Here is a 21540-nt window from a genome sequence, read left to right as displayed (position 1 = left end):
GTGGCTGCCTGGAGCAGGTATCTGAACCTTTCCCCTTGGCATTATACCAGTTTTCTTTTCTTTTTTTTTTTTTTTGTCTTTCGTCTTTTTCCGTGTCCGGCAATGGATCGCAACCCTCAGTGTTGCCCCCGCACCGGACCGGGGACCGGCAACGGGATCGCAACCCTCGGCGCTGCCCCCGCGCCTCGCTCAGCCAGTGAGCGGGAACCGGTCTGTATGTGGGATCCGAACCCTCGGGCGGGAGCGCCGCCGCGCTTCCCAAGCGGCGGCGCACTATCCAGTGCGCCACTGGGCCGGCCCTATACCAGTTTTCTAACAACCATTTTTTTTCTTCTGGTATAATGACAGGGAGGTAAAGAAATGAATGAAACAAACCCATGCTGTCTGCCTTCCTCCAAGCTTATAGCCTAACATAGTAATCCACCAACATCAAGTAAACTTGGTTCCATGAACACAAGCATGATTTTATATTAGGAGGTCTAGAAGTACATCACATAAGGAGGTCAAAAATGTGGTAAATGTCACAGAGTCTGGAGCAAGACAGATATTATAGGTTGAATTGTGCCCCCCAAAAAGTTATGTTGAAATCCTAACACATGGTACCAATGAATGTGACCTTATTTGGAAACAGGGTCTCTGTAGGTGTAATTAAGATGTAAATTAAGATGAGTTCATACTGCAGTAGGGAGGGCCCTTAATCCAACAGCACTGATGTCTTTATGAGCAAGGAGAGGAGAGACATTCAGGGAGAAGGCCACGTGACTACAGAGGCAGAGAATGGGGTGATGTAGCTGCAAACCAGGGAACGCCAAGGATTGATGGCCACCACCAGAAACTAGCAAGGGGCAAGGACGGGTTCTATCCACAGTGTCAGACGGAGAATGACCCTGCGGACACCTTGGTTTCAGACTTCTAGCCTTCAGAATAGTGGTAGAATACGTTTCTGTTCTTTTAAGCCAAACCGTTTGCAATACTTTGTTATGGCAGCCTTAGAAAACTAGTACAACAATGTACTTAAAATTTTTCTCTACCACATCTTAGCCATATTACTAAGATCCTTAATTTTTCCGAACCTCAGTTTTTCAACTTTAAAATAGATAACATATTCAAAATGGTGCAGCTGCTATGGAAAATAGTATGGTGGTTCATCAACAAATTAAAAATAGAGTTACCGTATGATCCAGCAATCCTGCTTATCAGTATAAACCCAAAACAACTGAAAGCAGGACCTCAAAGAGATGTTTGTACACCCATATTCATAGCAGCATTATTCATAATAGCCCAAAGATGGAAGCGACCCAAGAGCCTACCTACAGATAAATGGATTTAAAAATGTGGTACATACGAACAGTGGAATATCTTTAGCCTTAAAAAGAAAGGAAATTCTGACACATGCTACAACACGGATGAACTCTGAGAAATTATGCTAAGTGAAATAGGCCAGTCACAAACAGACAAATACTGTGTGATTCCACTTCCATGTGATGACTAGCACAGTCAAATCCACAGAGATAAAAAGTAGAATGGTGGTTGCCAGGGGTTCGGGGGAGAGAGGAATGGAGAGCTGTTGTTTAATGGATATAGAGTTTCAGTTTTGCAAGATGAAAAGAGTTCTGGAGATTGGTTGCCCAACCATGTGAATGTACTTACTACTGAACTATATACACTTAAAAATGGATTTAAGATAGTAAATTTTATGATGTGTGTATTTTACCGCACCTAAAAATTCAAAAAAAATAAATAAAATAATAAATTGAAACACAGTACCATAAGTGCTTTGCACAGTTGTTGGCTTATAGTAAGCTAGTTTAAAAAATTGTAGTTATCATCACAATCAGTAAATATTTGATAAAATTTAATATCCATTAAAAATTTTTAAAAATTCTTAAAATTATAGAAATAGAATATACATCTTAAACCATCATCCAATATCATACATAATGGTGAAATCATAGAGATTTTCTTCTATTGTTATCCTAGAATGCCCAGAAAACTAGCCAGGGATGTCCAATGCCCTAAGTTAGGAAAACCCAAGGCCTTAAGAGTGAGGAACTGATGTGGTCAGTTTCACCACCACGATGAAAGATAGTGAACCAAAGTTCAGTATCATTATCCTGGAATGCCTAAGTATTCAAAAAAAAAAAAATTAAAATTTTCAAGCCAGAAAAATGTAATTAGCCAGAAATATCTCAGTTATTTAGCAAGGAAGGCCCAAAGTTGTTCAGGGAAGTGTAAGTTAATTAGCTAAGACCATTCAGTTTCATTAGTCAAGTAGTTTGATTTCCTAGGATTGTCCACCATGGATAGAAGGCAAGTCCAATGTCACTGGCTGAGGTTCTGAGTCTTTAGCTAGGACTCCAGCTCCCCAGGGCCCAGCTTTCCAAGGGAGAGGGTCACCTCTGCTCATGCCTGTCCTCAGGGCAGAGGACTGAGCCATTTATACCTTTGTTGAGCACCATATTGATCTCTTGTCGAGAGCCAGTGGTCTTCAGTACAGGATAAAAGTGAACCAGAAGCAAAACTAACAACAGAAAAGGTGTGGAGGTTGAAGAATCCAGCTAGGGGACCCAGAGAAAAGGAGATGCTGAGACCTGGGTGGGAGCTGACAATGGTGGCAAGACCCCCTGTCTTATCTCAGTATGCCAGGATATCCAGTGAGGCTGGAGGCTGCTGGAGACCCCCAAACAGGACAAGACACAGCCATGGGGCAGCTCAGAAAGAGCCCATCCTGTCTGAGAAGCTCTGGGGGGCTGGGCTAGCCAAGGCTTCCATCAGGCCTCAATCCCAGCCTGCAGGAGCCTCAGCCTATTGCTGCCGAAAGACTCATTAACAGAAGAGCAGTAAGAAGAGGAAGAGGAGGATGAACAGATACAACAAAATCTCCAGCACAGTCATTCCTGATGCAGGGATGTGGCCTGGAGCTCCTGCAGACCTCACGTGGTCAGTTGCTGACTTCCTTTCTGGACCCTGGGCACCACCTTTTGGAAAAATATGTCCATCCAGACAGGATTCCATCTCTTTAAGGGAAGGTGCTGCAGGCCATGGAGATCTCTCCAGGCCATGGGCCACTATGAGGTCACAAACTCCCAGGTAGTGGAATATTGTCCTCCCAGCTACAGCCCAATCCTTTATTAATCCAACCAGTATACTGAAAGCAGGACTCCTGATATGTAATCATAAATTTTTCCCCAATCTCTTTAGACTTGCTGAAATATCTTTTCCCTGCCCCTAGAAAAATATCAGGCAGGCCTCATAACTTTTCTGATCGTTCTTAGGTAGTAAAAAGTCTTGCAATCATTAAAATGGAAAACATAGTTTCCATTCAATAACTTTACATATCCAGTCTAATGCATTAGTCATGCTTTCAATAATCATTCATAGGTAAGACTTTTCAATAATCATTCATAGGTAAGTCTCCATCAGTTGGGGCCCAGCAAAGGGTTGGCTGCTGTCTGCTAGGGAGAGGACATGGGCCATCTCTCTTTACTTGTCCAGATGTGTTTCTCCTCACTAGGAGCTTTCTGTTTATTCACCCAGTCCTCATACCTACAGGATCAAAACAGATGGAGTAAAGAGTAGGGAAGAGAGAGACCCCCCCCTCCTGACACCCTTTGACTGCACCCCTCCTGATGTGCACAGACCCTCTTCTTAGGATGTCCTCACCCTAGCAGGCTTCCTCTTGGACAGAACCTCTTGGGTACCAGGCAGACTTCCTATTACAGATGTTACACCTGCCGAAGGAAACTATGAACCTTTGAACAAGAGTGCTTTGGTTAGGCCTCAGCTACCTGTGCTTCCCAATCCTGCACGACAAATATCAAGCTCCCTGATGACCTGCTGAAACACTTATTACCACATGGAGATGAGATACACAGGCTCCCTGCTCATCTATCCCTCTTGGGGGCAGAGGGTGAGACTCACAGCCCTGCTTTTTCTCAAGACATATAATTCATAATTCTCTCTCTATTTTATTTTATTGTTCTCCCCGGCCATCTTTAATTTCTTTTTTTTAAATCTTTAATTTCTAATTCAGTACTGTTAATACCCTTAAATTGGAAGAAAGGATTCAAGAGTCACAAGCAACTATATTTTAGCTATTTCCTCCCTTCATCCTTCATCTGGTCCAACACCTTTTTTGGAAGGCAGCTGCCATTTTAACAGGTGGAACCTTAAGAAATTCCCAATATTCAATCATTTTTTATCTACCACAGCAGCAATTTTATACAATTCATCCTTGTATCTTGCTGCCTTGGCTGGAACATCCTTTTTTTTTTTTTCCTTTTTTTTTGTCTTTTTTTTTTTTTTTTTTACTGACCGGCAACGGGATCGCAACCCTTGGTGTTGCGCCCGCACCTCACTCAGCCAGTGAGCGGGAACTGGTCTCCACATGGGATCTGAACCCTCGGCGGGAGCGCCACCGCGCTCCCAAGCGGCGCACTCTCCAGTGCGCCACCGGGCCAGCCCTGGAACATCCATTTTAACATCCCGTCGCACTAACAATGAACAAGCATCAACCCCTCCTCATAGGTCCAGCCTCCTCTAGACCCTGGGGATGCAGAAACGAACTGGCCAAGATGCCCTCCCTGGTGTATGGGAAAAAGGAATGCAAAAGAAAACCTAGGTTTGAACTGTGGTTCTGCCCCTTCCCAGCTTTCTGAGGGAATCTTTGCCTTAATCGTCAGCTCAGGACAATGAAGCTGGAAGTATGCAGGAGGCCAAGCCTTTCCTAGGATGTTCCAGGCTTGTGGGGGGTGGGGAGGGAGCTATGGAAGGGACATGCTCTCAGCCTTCTGTTTGCTGCTTCTCTCTTCCAGTTCCAAAGCCAGATTGCCTTTGACCTGTGCTCATGAACACAGCAGCCACCAGCCACGTGAGGCTACGGAGCACTGGAAATGCAGCCATTCCAAATTGTAGCCTGCTGTAAATGTAAAACATGTCCAAAGACTTCACACAGGAAAAGAATAATAAATATCTTATTAATTAAAATATCGATTGCACACTGACATGATAATAGTTTGGTTATATTAAGTTAAATCAAATATATTATTAAAATTAACTTTCTTTTTAACTTTTTTTTTTGTATTTTTTTGGCAGCTGGTCAGTATGGGGATCCAAAACCTTGACGCTGGTGTTACCAACAATGTGCTCTAACCAACAGAGCAAACCAACCAGCCCTTTTATTTAACCTTTTAATGTGGCTCCTAGAAAATTTAAAATTTCATGTGTGGCTTGCATTATATGAGGGTTCCAAAAAGTCTTGGAAAGATTTGTGTTATCTTTTCATTCTAGTTTTCCATAAACTTTTTGAAGTAACCATGTATTTCCACTGGATAGTGCTGCCTTAGACTTTCCAAATACAGCACACTCCCCTTGCCTTGTAAAGAATCCCATAGATTTCTCACAGTGACGGAGGCCCTCAGCTTTCTCAGAAATACTAAACTAAATATAGCAACCACCACACCTCGGACATTGGCTCTGTGCTACGCTCTTAATATAAACCATTTTGCTGAATTCTCACAGCAAGGCTATGAGGAGGAAACTTTTTTTTTTCTTCTTTTTTTTTAAAGATGACTGGTAAGGGGATCTTAACCCTTGACTTGGTGTTGTCAGCACTATGCTCTCCCAAGTGAGCTAGCCGGCCACCCCTATATAGGGATCCGAACCTGTGGCCTTGGTGTTATCAGCACCATACTCTTCCAAGTGAGCCATGGGCCGGCCCAGTGAGCAGGAACTATGAATGACTCTGTCCATTTTCAGAACAGGAAACTACAGCTGGGCAGAGAGGTTAGGTTTCTTAGCCAAGGTCACATGGACAGTAAGAGCAAGAGCAAGAGGCAGGAGAGGACTGTGTGGCCACAGTGTGCACACCTGACCTCCTAATCCAGCGTCCTCTCAGCCACAGAATGTCATGGGCCCTCCCCATTGCAGAGATCCCCAACGTCCTCACAGTCTTAGAATCCATGGGCTTCTACCATACAGAATATGGTGCCTTCTCACCTTCAGGGTCCCTAATTTCTCTCACAGTACCATAGGTTGGGCCTGGATTTCCTCACCCTCCTGACCTAGTGAATATCAGGAATCTCACTGGGAGAGCCCCGCCTCCGGCCCAAGGGTGAGTCATTTACACATCAGAATATGGGAAGAGTTAGTGCTGGTGAGGATTTGGGGGTTATGAGCGAGTTCCCAATCCTGTCACCAGTATGCTGTCGGGAGCACTTCCTCAAATGCAAATCTGACCAGGTCTCTTTTGCTTCAAGGCCTCTCTCCAGTCCCCAGCCCTAGTGACTTTCAGGACCAACTTTAGCAAAGCATTTATCCCCCACCCTCCTCTCTGGGCTAGTCTCCTTCTCACCTTCACACTCCAAACTCATGCATGACTCACATCTCAGTTTGATGATGTCCAAAGAAATATAAGGGTAGAATTCATCCATTCGTTCAATTGTGCCAGCCACTGACCTAGGTACTGTGAATACAGTGGTGAAACATACCCACGCCCATTGGGCCCTTGCAAAAAGAAGTCCAAACTAAATACAATCCTCCAGCTAATTCTAGTTACAGCTTCTATTGTGGAAAATTGACGACTCCTACAGATTAATGACAAATCAGTGACCATGGAACACCTTCAGAACAATCAGAAGAGCAAAGGAGGGAAGCTTACTTCCAAATTGCTGATTGCTTTTGAAAAGTATGCCAAGCCCTGCAGAGCCAGCAGTTGAGCTAGGTTCCGCGAGGGGGCGCTGCAGGGCCGCTCTCCCAGGTCCCGCCCGGCGGAGGCGCCGCTCTCGCCTGCATTTCCGCGGGCGTCCGGTCGGCGGGTGGGGTTTCCTGTCGTATGGCTTAGTCGCTCGCTTTCCTTTGCTGCCTTACGCCATCTCCCGAAATCTCCAGGCATCTCGCACCTTCCGGCGCTGTCCGCTCTGTGTCCACCAGCGCCAGGGCGCCCGAGTGAGTCCGCTGCCAGGCGTGCGGTCTGCGCCTCTCCCTCATCAGGGGGAATTTCGGCTCCGCTCCACCAGGGGGCGAGGGAGGGCCGTTGGCGCAGGTTCGGCCCCGGGGAGGCGCCGCTCTAGGCTGCAGCTTACGCCCCCAGCCGCATTTCCGCCTACGCTGAGCCGGTGGGAAGAGCTTCCCCAGGGTGCGGCCGGGTCCTGCGTGGCCCCACACTTTCCCGCCCGGTGCTCTCTGTCCCGCCGTCGTCAGTCCCGGCGCCCTGGTGCGTCACTGAAGGGTCACGCTCAGGGTGTCATCTGCGCAGGAACCCCAGGCGGCCTCCAAGGCCGGGGCTGCGTCTCCCCGATCAGGGGAAACTGAGGCCCGGGGCAGAGAGAGCCGGCCGGAGGTCAGCGCCGGAGCGCAGGTCCGTCCCATTCTGCCGGGGTTCGCGTGTCCTCGGGAAAGATACCGTCGGGTGAGCCGCGCCCTCGGCCGACGCGGGGCTGAGCTGGCCCCGGGCGGACGTCAGACCCCCTGTCCGCCCAGACCCCCGGCGGGAAGGCTTAGTGCCCGTCAGTGACAGGAACAGGGCCCGCTGTGAGCCCGGGCTGAGGGGCGCCAGAGCCCGGTGGCTTGCATAGCCCCGTCCCCGATCTCTGTGATCGTCGGTGTTTGAAGCCCCCCGATGCCACTTGTCGGTCGTCTCCAAGGTGTCGGTCATTGTGCCACGTCCTGAGGACAGTTAACTCGTTTTCCCCTCGATAACCTTTAAAGCGAGTGTTAAAACTCCCATTTTACGGCCGAGGTTTAGATGGAGGACGCTCCCAGGGCCCCACAGGGCAGAGTCTGGGCTCCCGTCCCGGTGCTCGCACTAAAGCCCTTCCCCGTGGTTTTCCCCCGCGCAGGCCTCGCGAGCTCTGCGGGTCTCCTGCAGAAGATGGAAACTCTCCCTGGGACGGCTTCGCTGGTTCTGCACCGACCAGCGCCCCCTTGTCGCCTGCGGGACGCCTGCAGGACCCTGATCCACACTCCCTGCTGGGCTCCCACTGTCCAGGGGGTGAGGATGTCCCCTGGGTAAGTGCCGCTGCTCACGAGCACCTTGAACACGGGGTCGGGGTGCCTTCCTGGCCGGCACCAGCAGAGGAGATGGAGATGGGGCTCAGCCGGGTCCTGAGAACTGGCTGGCAAAGCCCTTGTGCAGAAGGAAGCCTGATGCAGGAGATGGGGGGTCTGGGTTTGGGGTTGGAAAGACCCGAGGTTAGATAGATCCTGGCTAAGTTGCTTCATTCTCCTGAATTTTACTTTCTGTAAAGCAGGGAAACCGCAAAAGCTCTGTGAGGACAGAGACCTTGACTGTTTTTCTAGTTTTTGAACCCATGGTGCCTGGATACTTAATGAGAACAACTAAGACATTTTTACCAGTTGTTTTTCCTGTGGATTCTCTTGATGGGGGCAGATGGCTTCTTTACATGATAGTACTCAGGATCCTGGGCTTCGCTGGGCAGCTTTCCCCATCCTGGGTGATTAATTGGAGCTAACACGGGTGTATTAGTGTGTTTTCTGTTGCTTGTAACAGAATACCTGAAACTAGGTGATATATAAAGAAAAGAAGTTTATTTCTTTCAGTTTTGGAGACTGGGAAATCCAAGGTTAAGGGATCACATCTGGTGAAGGCCACCTTCTTGATGGCGATTCTTTGCAGAGTTCTGTGGCAAAGCAGGGTATCACATAAGGAGGGCTGAGCAAGAGCTCATTTCCACATTCTCTCTTCCTCCTAAAGCCCCCAGTCTACTCCCTGATAACCTATTAAACCATTAATTCATGAATGTATTATCCCTTTCATGAGGACAGAGTCCTCAGGATTCAGTCACCTCCCAAAGGCCCCAATCTTTTAACACTGCCATGGTCTGATATCCCGCCCTCTTAAAGCTGTTACAATGGGATTAGTCTTCAGTGAATTTGGGGGAGACATTCAAACCATAGCAATGGGCTTCTCTTCCTGGCTCTCTTGCCTTTTTTTGCCCCTGCATTCGAAAGTGATCATGGGCTTCCTGTGCCCTGGTCATTGATCGTGCAGGGAGAGGAATTGCCGAGAGCGTTTCCCCGTGTTTGGAGGGTCTATCCTGTCCCTTCCAAACTCTGGAGCTTTCCCACACCTCCTTTTCATCACCTTTTAGATGCTTCCTGCACTTGATGTATGGCTGAGTGAGTTCTTCCTGTGCGAGTTACAGTGCCATGGTCTGTGACACTTTAACACAGGAGTATGGGGCTGGATCCCTGCCTCAGGGAATGTTTGGGTTGGTCTTGCAGCTACAGCTGAGGTCACTGTTTTATCCCTCACCTCCCGGTACTTGTGGCAGTTGTTGGTTTGCTTGTCTTATTGCCTGTCTCTACTGTGACCTTGAGGGCAGTGTCTGAGTCTTGTCTCTTGATTAACCCAGTGTTTGTCAGATGGTCAGCAGTTACGGAACAAAAGAAAAACAGGAGATGAGAAAAAGAGAAAGCCACTGTTGTAAGGTGATGGGGCTCAGCACATCGTGGCATGTCATGGAAATACTTTTGAGCAAGGCAACCCATGTGGGGGTGGTGAGAGCCCTTCTCCACTGGCCCAGGACAAATTTCCCTGTGGATCGTCATTGTGCCAGGGACCAAAGCAGAGGTACAACTAGGCGTGGGCGACATAATTAAATGAGCTATGCAATGGGCCCTTACCCCCCGAAGACAGAAATGAGCCACTCCTGCCCATAGTAACGCTTCCTGTCCACACTAGACTCTGCCATGCTTGTGTGGCACACTCCCAAACCTGTCCCAGGTTCAGAGCCCTGTTCACCATACTACTCCAGGACCACTGCAAATTAATCTGTGTGTATGTGAGATAAAACTGAAGCCATCCCTGATGGAGATGATGCATGGTCCCTTCTGTACTGAGACAGTAGACTGGCTGTATAGATAATAACAGCCCATATTTGTGAGACATTTACCAACTGGTAACTTCTGTGCCAGATATGCTCCATGTTCTTTCCAGGTCGGGTTTGACCAGGTGACATCTTGGTGGCCCATTAGGGGCTTGTTTATTGCAGAGAAGGCAGCTCAGTGCAGGGGTCCCATGAGAGGTGTCTCCATCCTGCCAGGAAGCAGTTGGGCCATGGCGCTCTCAAGATGAGGTCTGTCCTCTGGAGATGTGGGGCTTTATGTTCCACAGGGATGCATGCAGTCTCCCAGGTGTGATGTAGTCTGGGAAGTAGATAGAGACAAGGTGAGGGTGGCTTTGTCCTGGTCCCTAGTTTTACCCTCTCTGGGGTTTGAAGTTATGAAGAATGCATTTGGTTCCTCTCTATTTGCCTGCTTGAGTATAGAATCTTCAGGGAGCCATTTTTACGTTGGCGTGTCAGCGGCAGGATGTCAGAATCAAAAGCAGGAAGGATTTTGGCATGAAATCCACCTCTACCCAGGTCTCAATCACTTCACTGCCACCTCCTAGCTTCGGGACCTTCTCTGGTCCTCGCTTTCCTCATCTGGAAATAGGAATACAGTGAGGTGAATTTTCTTAGGATCACATAGCCCCTGTCTTACACAACCTGAGAACTCTACCAGCTCTCTTATCTGGAGTCTCTTCCCTTTGCTTCTTCTGGCGGGGCATGTTAAGTTTATGCAGGATCAACTGGCTGCTGCTGTCCCAACTCAGGTAATTTTATAGCTTCTGACACTGGTCTCTTAATTTCAACAAGGCCCGTGTCCTTTTCTGCCCCCATGTTCAAAGTGAATACAGGTTGCCTGTGTCCTGGTCATTGGTAGGTAATACAGGAAAAGTTGCAAGGTTTTCCTCTTGTGCAGAGGATCCATTCTTGTCCTTTCCAGACAGGATGGACTTAGAGGACTGGCAGTGTCTGGAGCATGCACTAGACAAGCTGTCAGTGCATTCACTTCCTGAGACCCTGATTCCCCAGGTGGTTTCCTGTTGATGAATGCAGTGGTTGCCTGGACCTGTTTTAAGCAGTGCCAGGTGGGCTGATTAAGTGCTGGTTTCTTGTCTCCTGCAGGAGTATGTTGTGACTGCTGCTCCATGTGTGAGAGGTGTCCTCAGGAAGAGCATGGATTGTGAGGTCCCGGGTGAGTGATATCCCACCTGCTTCTATGGAGCTCAAGTTCTCTGCAGGCTTCAAGGCCAGAGGTGTTTAGGCACTGTTGAGTGGGGAGTGAGAACACAGGTGAAGGCTGCTTCCCTCTGCTCCTGGCTTTGCCCCCTGGCACTGGCAGACACAGGTAAGGGCCTTCTGCCTTTGCAGGGCTGCTGCAGGGAAGTGCTTCCAGAGCTTGATTTGGGCTCCAAGAGTCCCTGAGAAAGGCTGCTGTGATGTTGAGAGGAAAACAGCAGTGTATGGGAATGGACAGAGGACTGCATATTAGAGTCAAACCTAGATAAGTATCCAGTGTCCAGCTGAGTAGCCTTCTATGAGCCTCAGTGTCAGATATTCAATACTGCTACCACTCAAACCAAATCTTTTAGAGCTCAAGGGTTCTCAGCATTTCTGCCAATGTTCACCTTCCCTTCAGCTCTTGGCAGGGAGTGGTAGGTGATCTCTGTGAAAATCAGAGGCAGCTTCTGTAATAGCAGGCTGTAAATCTGGCCAGTTCCCAGGATGCTGGCAATGGCATCCCTTCTCAGCTTGCCCTCTGCCCTTTTTTGCCTCTGCGTTTGAAAGTGATTGTGGGCTGCCCATGCCCTGGTCATTGATAGTGCAGGGAGAGGAATTGCCAAGAGCATTTCCCTGTGTTTGGAGGGTCCACTCCTGTTCCTTCTGAACCCTGGAGCTTTCCCACACCTTCTCCCTCCCACCACCTTTTTAGATGCCTCTTGGTGCTTGGCATCATCTAGTTTATTTTTTCTTTCTTTTTTGGGGAGCAGCACTAGCTGAATTTTTAAAATTTTTATTATTTTAAATTTGTTTGGTGGCTGGCCAGTGCAGGGGATCTGAACCCTTGGCCTTGATGTTATAAAATTGTGCTCTGAACAACTGAGCTAACCGGCCAGCCCCATATGGTTCATTGAGTGCTCTCCCTGGCCAGAGCAGGGTACTGTGAGACATAAGGGCAGGATGTGGAAGCTGGGGCTCAGACCCAAGGAATAAATGGGCTGGGTGTGGAACCGTAAAGGGGCCATCCCCTGCCTCCTCCCAGAAGCTCTCTCTGCCTCCACGCTTCTCCTTCCACACCCTTAGCCACCCGCCTTGGCACTGATTATACTTCATGGACTTTGTTGCTTACCTTGTCTCATAGCTCTCTTTGTTGTGAGCTTCTTGAATGCAGCATCTGAATTTTGTATCTTGGTTTGCTCTGTCTGCCGATGGTCCATGTGCCCTCAGTGTTGGACAAATGAAAATCCAGGGAGAGTCCCCTCATTGTAAGGGGACAGTGTTCATTGCATCATGGAGCGTCAGATGGAAAATTCTGAGTAAGCAATCTGTGCAGAGGCTAGGGGCAGGTGCAGATTCGTGTTTTCCTCCTCTGCAAAGAATTTTTCAAGTGACCCAGTTCTGCCATTGGTCCTGGCCTTGTGTGGCTGTTTGGCATGGGATGGGCCCAGTTCACTGTGGAAGGATTCTCCCTCCTCTGGTGAGGTAGCAGGGACCTCAAGGGCAGAGCAGAATGTCAGTGAAGGATTTATGGATGCAGCCCTCCCACAGCCCTCCTGCTGCCCCACTACCTCTTCCAGGTTCATGCCAGATGCTGCTAGAGGAACATGGCACACTCCCCAGAATGTCATGGCCCCGACATCCTTTTGAACGTAGCTCTTAGTAACAGTTGGCACAACAGATAATACAGATATGTCATCCCTGCCTTAGAAGATCTCCAGTCCCTTTCCTAGAGGTAAGCTGCTTTTCTTGTTCCTAAAAAAAATTGTTGTAGCTGTTCAGGTGGTGATAGTAACAGTTAAGTCAGCATTTATGCACCACTGTGTACAGTGAGGTTTGGTGAGATGTGTTGTCATTCAGGAACTGTCAGGCCACTGGGCCTGAGGTAAGGTTTCTGGTTCATTCTCTGGAGTTGTGGCTATTTGCACCCTGTAAGGTTATGTTTCTTTTCCTTGGTGCTTTGGGTAGAGATGTGGGGAGAGGTGAGGATGAGAAGAGGGGTGACGTCCCATGGATCCCCAGATCCAGACTGTCCTTCCCTAGGAATCCTGGATCATGTCTGGCCCTCCTCATATTGCCTTTAGGGACTATGGAGGAGGCACCCCCTCCAGGGACGTGCCTGGGTAGAGAGCTCTGGGGCTTCGACTTCTCCTGTACTGGATTAGCAGCAGCAGCAAGTCGTAATGGGAAGTGGGTGGATTTAGGCATCAGAGATATTTACACGTGGCTCTTAATTCCTCCTCTGCCACCATCTGGTTCTATGACTGTTTTCTTTCTAGTTCTCAGTGGCTAAGATTTGTCATAGCAACATAGTAAGGATACCCAGCTGAATGATAAGGGAAACAAAGACATGGGTTGAGTCCAGAGGAGTCCATGTGCAGGCTTCCTTATGCTCTCTTTTTCCCTCAACAGTCACACGGAACCCACTCTTCCCCCAATGACAAAAATGCATTCAACATGTGTACAGTGTTTCTGCCCAGTGTTTTTACTGAGTGCCCAGTGTTTTTACTGAGTGCCCAGAGACTAAGTGCCCAGTGTTTTTACTGGGGCTGGTCATGAAGGTACCTTCTGCCTAGCATGTTCCGAAATTCCAGATTCCCAGCAGGAAAGCAGGTGTTCACCCTAAACCACTTTGTTCCAGTAAACCACTTTGATCAGCTAACTGTTGACTGGGAACACTGAGCTCAAGCTCCCAGACACCAGCCAAGGGCCAGTCTGACCTTCTTTGAACTCAGTTTCTTGATGTGGAAAACAAAGCTGTGACAGGAGTGATTTTTACAGACATGACCACATGATCCTGATCTTCAGCCTCCAGATTTTTCCAGTGTTTTTGTCAGAAGTATCTCCCCTTTGATTCTCCTTGGCAATTAGGTTCTATGGGGTTTTGCAGGATAGATGGCAATTTCAGGAGTCCTGTACTCTCCCTGACTTGTGCCATTTTCCAGGCCCCTGGTACCGGCCTCCTGTCCTTCCTGGCTTTCCCTCTGGCCTTTTCTGCTCTGCATCTGAAAGTGATCATGGGCTCCCTGTGCCCCATTCATTGATAGTGCAGGGACAGGAACTGCTTAAAGTAGTTTTGCCCATGTTTGGAGGGTGCAGCTGCTCCTCCCAAACCCTGGAGGTTTCACACATTCCTGTTTCTCTCTGTCAGCCCTTTTAGGACTCTGGCGCTTTCTGGGTTGCCACATAAGAGTCAGTGCCAGGGGACATTGTACCTAGGTCTTTCTCAGCTGGGCTCTAACCTGATTTCAGAAACTAGGGTGTCTGTGTATTAAGGGGTTGTTGTCCAGCACAGGGTACAACACTGTGAAGGAGGGCGCAGGATTACAGAGCATCAAGTCCTGCCTGGGAGGAGTGTTGTGTTTAAGTAGTCACAGGGAATTGCAGTGAATAGCACAGTTAGGAATAAGTACAGTGTCAGCATATACAGTGATTTCCAAAGAATTTCCAAAGAGCAGCTTCCTGAAGGTGGTGTGGTGGTGTCTGGTAGATTTCTTTTTTTTTTGGATCCAAACCCTTGACCTTGGTATTACAACACTATTCTCTAACCAGCTGAGCTAACCAGCTAGCCATCATGGAGGGTTTCTAAAACTCTTGAGTAGGAGGGGCGATGGGGATATGTGCCAGGGAATTAGGGTCAACATGAGGGAGACCTTGAGGCTGGAGACAGCAGGACTGGGTTAGGGAGGGGTGCAAGTGTCAGGGACAGGGTAGGGTAGCATCTTTACATGTTGTTGGCCTGTAATTGAGGGTCATCAAAAGAAGGGGAAAGTACTCGTTGTTGCAAGGGGAGAGCAGCTTAGTTCTGGGATGTAATCCTTCGCTTACCAGCCTACAGGGCTCCTGAGAGTTCTGCCTGCCTCTAGGCCCTTTGAAACGTGCATTGGCATTCCTCACTGGCCACTATTCCCAGCTATTCATTTCTCTGTTGTTTGTCCTGGCCTTCAGGGCTCACCTTAGAATGACTGGTTCTCAAGCTGTCCCTGGAAGAATGGATGAAGTTGTAAGATCAAGAGTGAAACTAGAGAGGGAGGATCAAAGAGAAGCCATTAATGCAACCACCTTCTAGCCCCTCTCACTCCCAATTGAAAGGTGGTTTTTACCCCTGTTGAACACCTTAGGTAGCTGGATATGTTATAGGAAATGAGGTGTGTGGCTTCTTTTCATTGCAGAGTGTCAGCTGACCTCTGTCCTGTGTGTCCAGTGGCCCCCTGGGAAGTATCTTCAAGAAGACTGTAGACCGTGATGCTTGAAAGGTATGATTCCCGGATGCTTCTAGACAGTGTACTCATGTTCAGGCTGCAAGGCCAAAGGCCTTGAGGTCATAGGAGGAGAGGCAAAGTCTGCTTCTCAGTGTTCGCTCCCCAACTGAGGCCAATAGAGACATGTGACTCCCTCTTTCCCCTCTTACAAATTCACACTGTGAAGTAACACGAGGAGCTTACAGAGCTCCCCTTGGGTCCTGAGAGTTCTGGGAAGCCAAGTACCCTTCATGCTAATTTGCATTGGCAGTAGCTTGTTGAAGTGGGAAGAGGGTTGCATTTTGGAGTCAGGCAATTAGCTAAGTGGTTTTCTCTGAACCTTGGTGGGAGTACTTGTTATGAAGTCACCATAGTGGACTTATGAAGTTACTTATATTAGTCGATTTTGTGTTGCTATAACAGAAATACCTGAGACTGGGTAATTTATAAAGAACAGAGGTTTATTTGGCTTATGGTTCTAGGACAACTGCCTCTGGTGTGGGCCTCATGCTGCTTCCACTCATGGCAGAAAGTGGCAGGCAGCCAGGGGGTCCAAGAAGATCACATGATGAGAGGAAGCAAGTGAGAGAGAGGAGGTGCCAGCATCCTTTAAACAACCAGCGCTCACAGGAACTAATAGAGCAAGAACTCACTCAGGCTTCCCTCCCCCAGGGAGAGCATTAATCTATTCATGAGGGATCCGCCCCCATGACTCAAACAGCTTCCAGCACTGCCACATTGGAGATCAAATTTCTGCATGAGTTTTGGGGGGACAGCACATCCAAACTCTATCATCACTTATGTACTATCACACAATTCCAGACTTCCTGACCAAGTGAATTCTCAGCATTTTCCCAAAAGTTGGTCTTCCCTCTAATTCTCTTTTTAGGGAAGCATTAAAGCAGTGGTTCTTAAATTATGGTCCCTGAACCCAGTGTTATCATTGTTACTACCTGAGACCTTGTAAGAAATGCTTACCATGCTTTCCGGGTAATTCTTACTGAGAAGTTGAGAAGCACCATGTTAGAGAATCTTTGAGGACCATCGGCAGCTGCTGCAATTATAGGCAATAAATCCGGTCACTGACTTGTCACCTGGTCTCTCTTATTCCAGCTTGGGCCCTTTCCTAAGCTGCTGGCAATGGCCTCCCTTCTTGGCCCACCTGCCCTCTTTTGCCCCTGCATTCGAAAGTGATCGTGGGCTGTCTGTGCCCTGGTCATTGATAGTGCAGGGAGAGGAACTGCTGAAAGCGTTTCCCCGTGTTTGGAGGGTCCACTCCTGTCCCTTCCAAACTCTGGAGCTTTCGTACATTTCTTTCTTCTCCCATCTTTGCTATCTCCTGGTACTCAGCACTGTACAGTTCAGTGAGTGCCCCTTCTGCCCAGGAGGGCACAGGGCATGCAGAGGCTTCAGGAAGGGATGGTGAAGCAGGACCTTGCCTTAGGGAGTTAACATCTATGGGCTGGTTTTGGAGACACAACAGTGGTCACCCTCCTTCTCATTGCACCCTTTCCCCTGTTCTCAGCCCCAGCCCTCAGCACTGATCACGCCTGCTTATGCCCCTGCGCTGTGAGCTTCTTAAGGGCAGTGCCTCTGTGTTGTTTCACATTGTGCCTGGTGCCTGACATGTAGCGTGCAGACAAAAAGAAAATGAGAAGAAGACATCATTGTAAGGTGATAGGGCTCACCTAATTGACTAGAGTCAGGGGGGAAAATACCCTTGAGCAAGCTAGACTGCCCAGGGTCGAGGTTATTTTCCTCCTTTTCTTCTCTCTTTGGAAGTGTTTCTCTGGTGACCAAACTTATTATAATTTACCTTTAGTCCTGGCCACTAAATGGCCTGTGGCCTACCAGGGTTGATTTTCCCTCTGGCCTTAGATTAAGGTGTTAGAAACTGGAGTAGTAGTAATGGAGGTGGGCAAAGCACCCTATAGTCAGATATATGAGTGCAGCCCTTATAAACAAAATGGTAGATGTGGGGCTCTCCCCCCACCTGGTACCTGTCCTGGGTTTGTGCCGGTTGCTGCCAGCCATGGCATCCTCCCCCAAACCTCCTGGCCTTAGCTTTTTTTTTTTTTAATAAATTTTATTTTGGGGCCAGCCCGGTGGCGCACTGGATAGTGCGCCGCTTGGGAGGTGCGGCGGCGCTCCCACCCGAGGGTTCGGATCCCACATACAGACCGGTTCCCGCTCACTGGCTGAGCGAGGCGCGGGAGCAATGCCGAGGGTTGCGATCCCGTTGCCGGTCCCCGGTCCGGTACGGGGGCAACACTGAGGGTTGCGATCCGTTGCCGGACACGGAAAAAGACAAAAGACAAAAAAATAAAAATAAATAAATAAATAAAATAAAATAAAATAAATTTTATTTTGTATATTTGAGGTTTAAGACATGATGTTATGAGATACATATAGATAGTAAAATGGTTACTGTAGCAAAGCAGATTATCATATTGTCATCTTACATAGTCACTTTTTGTGTGTGAGACAAGAGCAGCTAAAATCGACTTACCTAACAGAACCCCTAATACAATACAATTTTATTAGCTGTAGTCCTCATGTTGTACATTAGATCTTTAGACTTGTTCATCCTACATATCTGCCATTTTATATGCTTTGACCTACATCTCTCTATTTCCTCCCTCCTCCCTGACCCCTGCCCACGGTTTTATTCTATTTGACCACTTTTTAATATGACACATATAAGTGACATCATGCAATATTTTTCTTTCTGTGTCTGGCTTATTTCACTTAGCATAATGTCCTCTAGGTTCATCATGTTGTGACAGTTGCCAGATTCTCCTTTTTTAAGGCTGAATAATACTCAATTATTATTCACATTTTCATTACCCATTTGTCAATGGACACTTAGATTGTTTCCGTTATCTTGGCTGTTGTGAATAATGCTGCAGTGAATGTGGGAGTGCAGACATCTTCAGGAGGTGGTGGTTTCATCTCCTTTGGGCATATACCCAGAAGAAGGGTTGCTGGTCCTGGCATACTTTTAACACACGTTGATTAGCAACAGATTGATCACAGTTGGCACATAGCATAACATGGATGTTATTCCTTTCACAGGTGGTGTGCAGACCCCTTCTTAGAGTTACATGTTTCTTGTTCCTGAGATAATAGCATGGCTATTAAGTACTAATAGTAATGGCCAGCATTTGTGGGATGTTTATAATCTGCCAGCTACTGTGCCAAGTGCTGTCTCTGTGTCTATTGCAGATGGGTCTGCTATGTGCAGAGGCTCCATGGGACGTGTCATCTTATTAGCAGCAGGGTGCTAGACTGTGGGGCCCCAAGGTAAGATTTCTGGACCCCTCTCTGAAATATTGTGTTTTTGCATCTTATAAAGTCATGTGTGCGTGGTCCCTGGGGCTTCAGTGATGACAAAAAGGGAAGCGAGATAAAAGTGGCATCCTGTGAGTTACCTGTTTGGTTCTGCTGAGGGACAGTTCCTCACATGCCTTCAGTGGGTGCTGCAGAGGAGGGGCCTTCAGAGACCTGCTTGGGTGAAGAAAGTTCCTTGGGGCATCTCCTTCCATCCAGGGTGCTGGTGTGTCAGCAGTGTGCTGTGATGAGAAGCAGGTGGCTTCAGGCCCCAGCTCCTCTAGTCCCACCTTTGAACCTGTCTAGCTCTGTGACCTGCTCTCATCCTCCACTTCTTCAGCTGACAAGCAAAACTGAGATAGCAATGGTCTTTTGTTTTCATTTTGTTTTTGTGGTGTTGTGACCACATGGTCCCAACCTTTTCCAACCCCAAAACATTTCTAATTTTATGCCAAAAGTGTCTTCTGTCTTCCTGTGGGATCTTTGCAGGGCACCAGGGCAGCTGCTGGGGTTCTGTGCTCATCTGGGCTGCTCTCCCCAGCTTGGGCCATTCCCCAGGCCCTGGCACCAGCCTCCCCTCTTTCCTGGCTCTCTTCCTGTCCTTTTCTGCTCCTGCATCCGAAAGTGATCAAGGGCTGCCTGTGCCCTGGTCATTGGTAGTGCAGGCAGAGGAATGCTGAAAGTTTTCCCCATGTTTGGAGGGTCCAGCCATCCCTTGTGAACCCTGGAGCTTTCCCACACTCCAGCACTTCCACCAGCCTTTCAGAGCTTCGGCATTGGCTTGCCCTACGTGATAGTGACTGGACCAGCTCCCTGACTTGTGAGTGTTCACTTTGTCTTTTCAAGTTTTGGATCCTCTTGCCAGAAACCAGTCTATGAATTTTCCACTTGAGCCCCTCGCTGGAATAAATTCAGATAGTATGAAGGGCACACTTGAGAATTGTAAATCATGGGTCTGCTTTATGAAATTTATACGAATGGAAGATAAACCCAGGTAATACATTATTCAGGATGGCCCGTGAGTTAAATGTCCATTTGTGTTTTCTTTGCTTCTTTTCTCTTTCTTGAGCACACAAAATGTACGCTGCTTCTCCTGAAGCCAGCAGTAATGTCAAATAAATGGAGAAAAAAAGTTTTCATCTTTTACAGTCCACCAGCAGCTTGAGGAGTTTTTTTGTCAGTCACTAATGAGGGAAGAGTACGCTGATTAACCTGTTCATAGTCCTCCTTTCACTGGCTTTTTGTGTGTGCTTTGTGCTTTTGTGGGTTCTCTTTTGAAGAGGGTGACCCCAGAGAAGACATTCTCAGGCCTGTGGATCTTTGAATTTGTATTCGTAGACTCAATGCGCTCTCTATGCCATCCAGCTCACTTTCTGGCTCCCATGAGTGAGCAGGTAGTGTTGCAGACTTGCCCCAGACCTGTAGCCTCCCACCATCTGGCAGGCCAGCCTTCTGCCTGCCTTTCCATCTGTGCACTCCAGGCGTGTTCCCTAGGAGGCAAGGGTGCAACACGGCGCCTCAGGTAATAGGTGAGGTGAGGTTGGAGGTGGGAGGTCAAGGTATCTGTCCTGTTGATCTTCCACTTTTGGTGTGATGGCTCCTATGTGGTCCCAAAACCTTTTCCTTCCACATTCAGTTCTCTTGTGTTTGAAGATGGGATCCTGTTTCACCAGATGTTTTTGTTCCCTGTCACAATGATGTGAGGACAATGAGAACAGTATTGGTGAACCACCTGAATAAACTAATAAACCTGACCTTTCCCTTGTCCTTCAACCCTGCCTGCTCCCCTGCCCCCTTTGCATCAGAGGCTTGGCGCACCTGGTCCTGGGGCTGCTCAGCTCGGCCAGGTATGGGGATTTAGTGGACAGTGGTGACCTTTCTGAAATAACAATTTGTCTTCCCCCATGCCAGACCTGGTGATCTAAACCTATGGGTGTAGAGTCCCATGGATTGAGCGGGGTTCACTTGTGGAATGTCCTCAAGCACTGATGAAGTTTTCTCATTCATATGTGCCTGGCAGTGTGAATCTACAAAGACCTAGGTCTTGCTGGAAGTCATCTTCAATTTGCCTTTCTTGGCTGGATCAGATTGAGTGGGTCTTTGTAAATAAGATGGTAGCTGCGAGGGCCTTGTGACAGGCTGGGCAGACAGGTAATGACAATATAGTGGGAGAGCTACTGGTAATGGTGATCTGTCCCATGAGCAAGGCAGTAGAACTTTAGTGTCAAACCCCTGATAGTAAGCTCTGGGCTGTCTTTCTGTGGATTCCTCTACTGGTCAGTTGCCCCATTTGTGAACTGCTTGAAAGAAAACCATTCAGCATAAAAATTGAACTTCTAAGATGTTTTTCCTTTTTCACCCTTTCTCTTCTTAGGATTTCTAGTTTGGTGTGCATAAACTAGGAGCATGGGCCTGGTAGATTGGGACCTTCTCAGTGTGTCAGCTTGGGGAGGAGAAGGTGGCACTGGAGACTAAATACTTGTATGCTTCCTCACCCACCTAGGTCTCAGCCTCAGGTCCAGAGACTGTTGAAGGAAGTCCCAAGGCCACAGAGTCAGTGACCTTTTGGATGCCCTGTGATCTGGGTTTACTGTTATTTCTTACCATGGTGAGTTTAATGCCAAGGGCTGGGGATCCACAGCCAGAGGTTAAGCTGGTTTGTGTTTATGCAGATGGGAACTCCAAACCATTGGTCTCACCTGTGCTTTCTTTTAAATTCTCTTGTTGTTGTTTGTGGACACCCAGATGGTAGAGTAGAAAGTGCGGTCGCCACATGAAGCATCACCAGAGCTGCTACCCTGCTCAGAGCATCATGGAACAACCATTCACTCTGCACAAGCATTGGGGTCCAGACATGGGAGACTTCAGCTGGCTCTGAGATTTGGCAGCAGTGCATCAGAGGG

At 48.1% G+C, this 21540-nt stretch overlaps 1 protein-coding gene and 1 long non-coding RNA gene across 2 annotated transcripts; both read left to right on the top strand.

Annotated features, from left to right (window-relative positions):
* The first annotated feature begins 4846 nt into the window (after positions 1–4846).
* Positions 4847–11538, top strand: LOC103592645. The gene is made up of 5 exons (XM_008575451.1): positions 4847–4870; positions 6889–6945; positions 7071–7408; positions 7839–8007; positions 10974–11538. Exons 1-5 carry the CDS (start codon positions 4847–4849, stop codon positions 11049–11051), a joined length of 666 nt encoding a protein of 221 aa, XP_008573673.1. The 3' UTR covers positions 11052–11538.
* A 1140-nt stretch (positions 11539–12678) lies between these two features.
* On the top strand, positions 12679–21239 carry LOC103592636. Its single transcript, XR_550673.1, has 4 exons — positions 12679–12801; positions 15239–15322; positions 18533–18610; positions 21141–21239. It is a non-coding gene; the product is annotated as an uncharacterized LOC103592636 (long non-coding RNA).
* Positions 21240–21540: the final 301 nt, after the last annotated feature.

This window comes from Galeopterus variegatus, unplaced genomic scaffold (assembly GCF_000696425.1).
Source record: "Galeopterus variegatus unplaced genomic scaffold, G_variegatus-3.0.2 Scaffold1189, whole genome shotgun sequence".
NCBI lineage: Eukaryota > Metazoa > Chordata > Mammalia > Dermoptera > Cynocephalidae > Galeopterus > Galeopterus variegatus.
The sequence above is the reverse complement of the archived record's forward strand: the minus strand, read 5'-3'. Positions and strand labels throughout refer to the sequence as shown.

Excerpts from the sequence above, each read along its gene's own strand:
- LOC103592645 (XM_008575451.1), top strand. The coding sequence starts at position 4,847 with ATGAACACAGCAGCCACCAGCCAC. Across the intron at positions 6,946-7,070 it reads ACCAGCGCCAGGGCGCCCGA|GCTGCAGCTTACGCCCCCAG; the intron begins GTGAGTCCGCTG and ends GCGCCGCTCTAG. Across the intron at positions 8,008-10,973 it reads GGGGTGAGGATGTCCCCTGG|GAGTATGTTGTGACTGCTGC; the intron begins GTAAGTGCCGCT and ends TGTCTCCTGCAG.